Raw genomic sequence first — 7,097 nt, forward strand, 5'->3', positions numbered from 1 at the left:
CCTATCCAAACATAAAACAGGGGACTATGCATGTCCAGCTCTCTGGGGGAGCATGTCTGCTGCTTCTTGAATCAGCGCTTGGCGCGTCTCAATAAACAAATCAACTGGGAGCAACGCCGTACGGAGGGGACATGGCGTCATGCCCAGTTGATTGATTAATTCATGACTCCGAAGACGCGAACTGAATCGACAGGGACGTGCCTAAGGGTGCTGGCCTCACTTCAGACATCTGCAATGATTCAGCGTATGACCGCATCAAACGCCATCCATCCAGGGCTGCAGTTGCTGCATGCAAACGGCACCACCGTCATGGCAATCAGTGCCATGCGCCGGCGGTGGGTGTGCTGTATTCAGAGTTGAAAAATGAGACACATCAACACAAAGGCCAATGTTCACAGTTGTTCAAACCCGCAAATGGATACGGCTGCATGCACGCAGTGATTCGTCAGAATTGGTTCAGACCCCATGTTGGACCCAAATTGATGTATTCTTGGGTTTCTGGACCCAAAACATCAGAGGGTCTGGCGAAGCACTGCATGCACGCTGAGATGCCAATGATACTCCAATGATACTCTATCGTAGTATCAATACAACAGATCATAGGTGTTCATGAAGCGCCAGTAACAATCTGTCTTGTGGTGACTGCAACTCTGGCGCCTCTGATCGTGCAGGACGAAGGCGGGTTGGTGAACGCGTCAATGCTGTGCGTGCTGGATTTCTACGTGCACGAGTCATGCCAGCGTACCGGTGTCGGCCGCGCGCTATTCGACCATATGCTGGCAGCAGAGGGGGTGCACCCAGCAGCCCTGGCATATGACCGACCATCCTCAAAGCTCATCGCCTTCATGCGCAAGCACTACTCCCTAGAGGAGACTGTACCGCAGATGAACAACTTTGTTGTCTATGCCCAGTTCTTCAGCTCCGGCTTGCAACATCAGCCAGAGAAGCCGGCTGGAAGGTTATCAGTTGCACAGCGCCCGTTGACGGCAGGCAAACGGCCAGGCGTGAGAACTCCGGTCATGGCACCTGTTGACCTTTCGCAGCAGCTACTCGTCGAAGCTAGATGGCCCTGTGAAGGCGCGGGTGGTATCCAGCACACCGACGACGCCAAAGAGCTGCTCGGCGTGATGCGCAGGCCATGTGGTTCTCAAACGCCTCGGCAGCCAGCTCACCCACGAGCGAACGGTCCCTGTGATACGCAGCTCCGTCTGCGTCAGTTGCAGGACGCTCACCCCCCCCCTCCACACCACAATGATCATGGCTTTGACGATGATGCCAGGGGATGTACGTACGAAAGCAACATCTATGCAAGCAGCAAGAGCACCGTGCCGCAAGGCAACTTGCAGGATGTGCACGCGATGACACACCTGCCGGATGACCCAAAAGCCGCGATTCAAGCGCGGCAATCTCAAAGACGCCACCCGCATCAGCTAGCGTCACCGTCGTCGCAACTGCGCGCACCATACGCGACCACCTATGCCGCCTCAGACAGCCTCACGGCACCCATGCACAACGACCCACTCATACCTCGTGAGGATGTGCCTACAACCTCAGCATCACTACCTGGCAGCTCCAAAGCAGCCTCCGGCAGCAATCTAGGTGTGCACACATACGATGTGCTCCGGCCACCTTGGGCCACAGACGAGCCCATGAGAAGGGGGGGCCCGCGCACCCTGGGGCACGTCCACAGCGACCGTAGCGGCAACAGCTCGCACGATCCCCGGCGGCAGGGGAAGTCATGCCCGTGTGTGTTTGTTGATGACGAGCTCGTGGGCGACCGTGGAGCCTCACCCCACTCCATGCATCCCCATCACGTGAGTCACAAACCTCGAGCGCTTGGTACTTCGAGCGACGGCTTCACCCGCATCCAAGCAAAGAACGGGCCACAAGAGCTGCCGAGCAATGAGCATCAGGGGCGATCTGCCTTGCTGGGTTGCCAAGGTGATTCCCGCGGTGCTTTGCCGCCAGGTGCACTTCATTTGCGTGCGCAATCCATGCATCCACATGGCCTTGCACTAGATCGGAGTTATCGGCTTCTAGATGAGAACGTTGGTAGCCATGCCCCGATTGACACAGCATTTGAGCCACCCCGGTTTGGCCAATATGATAGAAGCGATGGCCGCCCTCGAGCGGTGAGTCCATCGACGATTCCGGAACGTCAACGGTTCGAGGACTCCGCCATTCCTGCTCTCAACCCAAATACACAGGATGCTCCTCTAGGTGCTGGTGCTGGTGCACCGAAGCTTCCTGGAGATACGCTGAGTGCCGCTGCACGAGTGCGCAACTCTTCAGAAGTAATGGGGAAGCTTCACAGAGCTAGCGACGGCGTACATGGAGCATATGATTTTCGGCCACCTGGGGTGAGGATGGCGCCCGGCTCAGGCCACCCATTTATGGCTATGAGAAGTGGCTTGCTTCGCCCGGATTCGCGAGAGCTCTCTAGGAACAATTGTCACTTGCAGGTCATCGGGCGTGACCACCATGTCACCAAAGTGTCTCACAGCGCTGCCAGGCCCGAAGCACGCTGCATTTAGGTGCCTTTTACTGATTGATATTAGACAGTAACAGACGTTGCATGAACGTGTGTATGCACTGGAGCAGCTCAAATACTTGCCTTGTCCTGCAACGCTCACGCCGCAGATTGTATGCTGTTGAATTTACCTGATGGCCAGTGAACAGTGTGTACTGAACATGATGATCTTCAGTGGAGGCATGCACAGATGCTCGCCCGCATTGAGAGACACCAGGTGCAACTGGGTGGACTCAACTTCTTGGTGGTGCATTCTGTGCACGCAGCTATCTCGAGAGTATGTGCAAGCTATGTGCACGCAACTTGTTGCGTCGCAAGCCAGCGGTACCGCGCCGCTGGGTTGCTATAGCTCGTCCCCACTACAACTCAAGACATAAAGTCGAATGGGCAAACCGGCCATGCACTTCCTCAATCGGACTTGGTAACGAACGGTGTCTTCCAGATGGAGGAGCGGCGTGCAGAATATAATTGTCACTGACGCGCTACAAGGCCTAGGCATCGGATTGTGCAGAGCAGTGCTGAACGTATCGATTAGATCTTGGCGGTTTGACTGCGTGAAGGGCATTGCGTTTACAAGGGGAACGACTGTCCAATAAGACGCTTTCATGACGCCGACGGCGTCGCCGTCTGTGAGCGCGAAATTGCGGGCAGAAGCACAACATCATTACAAAGCGACAGTTTTGTTCAACGTTCACCTCTGAACTGAGTATTGTTCCATATTGTGCATCTTGAGAGCGATCGACAATAGAATGGTGCGTTAGGAGATGGTGAAGACCCGCCTTTCTCGCAGCAAGCAGGTTGCGGCGTGTCTGGCGCCAAATTAGCAGCAATACACAGGTCAAGTTCAATACATCGATACGGCATGCACAAGTGATTCCGGAAAATGGCAAAAATGTCTTGCTGGATGTGATATGCAGCAATTGATAGGCTTGTCGATGGACAGAGCCTGAAAGAGCTCATGTGCAACTTCCCGACATCGACAACGGCTTGCATAGAACTCCTAGTGTGCGATGCCGCGCTTCAGATGATGATAATGGAAATGGCGACAGGTTTTTAAAGCTTATGAATCGCTCTCTGATCAGGACAAGGCTTCACGCTTTCAAGCGCTGCCACCACGGTTCACATCGGAGTACCAGGTTCACAACATCGCCAGCAAACCAAGAGCGAATGGAAGGCCAAGAGCTCCAGGCCAGCTTGAGCATGGATTACCGTCTAGCCGGAAACATCGATCCTGCAAAGTTCGGAAATGCAAAAAAAGAGTGCATTTTGTTCTACCATCCTTCATGTCAACCGCTTGCGGAGAAGATTGCCAACACAAGCCAGTCAGTCACCCTCGGGCAGATTTCTTGGGGGTACGTCATGCAACAAGACTTTAGACACGGTCCATCATCTTATGGAGTTTCATGCTTCCTGTCGGCGCGTGGTGTCAAGGTGCGCGGGTAGGGTTATGGCCAAGTTTGGGCACATCATCACCAACAATAGCAAGGTCTGGGCACTTACCCAGGGCATCACAGAACGAATTTGATCAATCTTGATATGCACAGCATGAAGGTATGCCTGTAGGAGCATATTGGTGGCTATGTTTTCCTCAGGCAGAGTTTTCAAAGATGAGAATTGCAGTTGAAACTTGAGCTAGTTGCCTTTGACCTGCGAACATTGGAGCCAGCGAGCAACAAATGTTGATTGAATGCAGAAAGTTCAATGATGGTTTTCCCAACGTGTTTGTCAAAGATGCCCTCAACATCCGGAACTGCAACGTAGCCTTCCTAGCATCTTTCCACGAGCCAGCCGTCATCTTCGAGCAGATATCCATCATTTATGCTCTTCCCCGGCTGTTCATCGGCTCCTTCACCTTGGTGCTGCCGTTTTTTCCCACAGGGACTCTGGAAAGGGTGCGCTGGCAATGCAAAACACCATACCGTGAAGCAGATCCGTAACAGCAGACATCACCATATTACCATGCATCATACTTAGTGACATCATCATATGCATGATGCAATATCTACATGCTACCACTCAGATCCTGAGCACTAGACGGCAAATCTCTAATGCAACTCACATCTGTACACAAGGCAATGATATTGTGCAGTTCAGATCTGACACTGACCCCCGTCAGTTAGAGGAAAGAGTTCTCTATGGAAAACCATCAGTCGGCAATACAAAACTACTGTACAAGCTTCAACATGCCACCTCTCGGGCGGCGGCTCACTGGTGTACGTGCCTGCCAGGCCACATGCCGTGTTATCTAGTGGCTCAGAGATTCGTATGGCCCTGGAATGCTGGTGCCGAACGAGCTTCGGGTTGTATTCCACCTAGAACCAGTGATGTGCCAGAATGGGGTTCGAGCCCATGTCGCCCCAAAGTCATGCATTTGCAGGCATCTCGGCTGCCAAATTATCACACATTACAAGCGAATCGCTGCCTTAGAACTACCCTCCATGTCTGGCTGACACGACGAAGCATGTCAAGGCAACATGAGGGCCACGTCAGGCATTACCGTGGTTTGGGTATGCAATGAGAATGGTTTCGGACATTTCGTTTGCCAAGGCAACACTTCAGCAGTGTAGCGTTGTAGCCATGTGCATGTAAACTATGATATTCAATGGTACATCAATGGTAATGGCACCATACAACACTGTACTTCTGACGATCCTGTTTTCTCCCATTTCCGGCCTGTTCCAGCGTTGGTCTGGCCGGTGAGGAGTCTACAGGAGCTCTGCAGCGAGTACAAGAAAGTGCTATCCCTGGAGAGCGGGATCCCAGGATAGGTGGTCACACTTAGCGGGGAAGATGTTTGATGATGATGTACCTTTTTACAACACCGCATCCACATGGACATTGGTAACTCCAAGAATGTTTATGCCGTGATGGTCTTTTCTTAACGTTAATGCATGACCACCGAAGTCACAGTGTGGGCGTGTAGGTGGAAGCGGAGGGTGAGGTGGCGACTGCCTTCACACTTGCTCGGATACTTTCCAACATCCCGCTTACCAGGGGAGGGCCAGCCAGTGTGGTCATCTTCGATATTCATGCCCTTCAGGTACGAGCTCCTGCTTTTGCGCTATCTCATGTTGCGGACTGCATATAATTCCTGCTGCGCTTCAGTCCGGCTGCTTGCTCGCAGATCAAATTTGAGCGACTACCCCTGCATTGAGCGCGTGTGTTTGTTGATGCGGCACTTCTGCCATGTCGGTTTAAAAACTTTAATCTGCCGCAGATCCTTTTGCTGCGATTCGAATTCTCAACTCCTTGGTGCCTTCTTGCTTCAAAACATTTTCAATGGTCCAGATGATGACTATGAGGGTTAGAATGACCGACGGGTTCAGGCGTTTCCACGCTTGCTGTCGACGCACCACAACTTCACACAAAGGGCATACATGCATGTATGTTCACGGTTGAACCATCCCGCAAAGGCTTTGTCCGCCAGGGGGGTGTCTTGGTTGGATAGCAGAGAAGATGACTGCACATCCTGGCTAGTGAAGTGCAGCAAAGGAACATCACTCTCTTGTCTCGCCTTATGCGGAGGAATGCGTCACTGCTTGTCACGCTTCCCTCTATCTGGAGGAGTATGTCACTCCTTGTCACGCCTCACTCTATCCGGAGAAATCTGTCACTCCTTATCACGCCTCACTCTTTCCGAAGGGATACGTTACCACTCAGCATGGTGATGCGCGCAGGAGCGCTTTTACTTTGGCGACAGCGCTTTGCCGCTCTTCGAGTCCGGCATCCCGCTACTGCTGGACCGCCTCAAATCTCTGGAAGATGCCGACAACGTCACGATCGCATATCCGGACGAAGGCGCCTGGAAGCGGTTCCACTTCCAGTTCCAAGGCTACCCCGAAGTCATCTGCACAAAGGTTCGCGACGGCGATAAGCGCATCGTGCGGCTGAAAGAGGGAGAAGCTGCTGGCCGTCACGTCGTCATCGTGGACGACCTCGTGCAGTCGGGTGGTACACTCATAGAGTGCGGCCGGCTTCTCCACACGCTTGGGGCTGCTCACGTGAGCGCGTACGTCACTCATGGCGTGTTTCCGAAGGAGTCGCACAAGCGCTTCAAGGTGGAGGCCGACTCCCCGGACGGCTTCCGCGAGGGTTGGCGCCATCTATGGATCACTGACTCATGCCCGCTCACTGCGAGCGCCGTCGTGGGCCTGGAACCGTTTGAGGTCCTGTCGCTTGCTGAGCCGATCGCCAACGCGCTGATGGTCTAGCGGGCTGCGAGCTGTCTCCAGCCACGGTGCATGCTCGAGTCACTTCTTCATTGGTCATTCAATAGAGCGCTTGTTGCCTGTCTGGTGGTAGGGGTACTAGATGGGTGTCGCAGGGACGCGATCGCCGAGCTGAAGATGTTTGGCTGGATAGTTACAACGGCCTGCAAGTTACCAATTGGCACTGTGCGGCTGTGGTTCACGGTGCGGGAGAGCACACATGATGCATTCGCTTTGATGTGGGTGGGTGTTGACGCCAGGGTATGCTAGCCAGGGAGTTCTGACCATGTGAAGCGGTTCTACTGAAGACGCACAACTTTGTTTTTTGTCAAAGTACAATGCTCTGAAATAGCAGAGTG

General features: G+C 53.4%; 1 protein-coding gene across 1 annotated transcript; it reads left to right on the plus strand.

Annotated features, from left to right (window-relative positions):
• Window positions 1-3,697: 3,697 nt before the first annotated feature.
• On the plus strand, window positions 3,698-6,741 carry LOC149808905 (ribose-phosphate pyrophosphokinase 4-like). The gene is made up of 4 exons (XM_089995102.1): window positions 3,698-3,882; window positions 4,224-4,422; window positions 5,454-5,570; window positions 6,208-6,741. The coding sequence occupies exons 1-4, from the start codon at window positions 3,698-3,700 to the stop codon at window positions 6,739-6,741; spliced, it is 1,035 nt and encodes a 344-aa protein (XP_089851228.1).
• Window positions 6,742-7,097: the final 356 nt, after the last annotated feature.

This window comes from Nuphar pumila, unplaced genomic scaffold (assembly GCF_984573655.1).
Source record: "Nuphar pumila unplaced genomic scaffold, dmNupPumi1.hap1.1 HAP1_SCAFFOLD_2013, whole genome shotgun sequence".
Lineage (NCBI taxonomy): Eukaryota > Viridiplantae > Streptophyta > Magnoliopsida > Nymphaeales > Nymphaeaceae > Nuphar > Nuphar pumila.

Bases quoted from the DNA above. Each gene is read 5' to 3' on its own strand.
- LOC149808905 (XM_089995102.1), top strand. From the start codon at position 3,698: ATGGAAGGCCAAGAGCTCCAGGCCAGCTTGAGCATGGATTACCGTCTA. The intron at 3,883-4,223 runs GTACGTCATGCA...GATTGAATGCAG, and splicing joins CTCGGGCAGATTTCTTGGGG to AAAGTTCAATGATGGTTTTC. The intron at 4,423-5,453 runs GTGCGCTGGCAA...GTGGGCGTGTAG, and splicing joins CCACAGGGACTCTGGAAAGG to GTGGAAGCGGAGGGTGAGGT.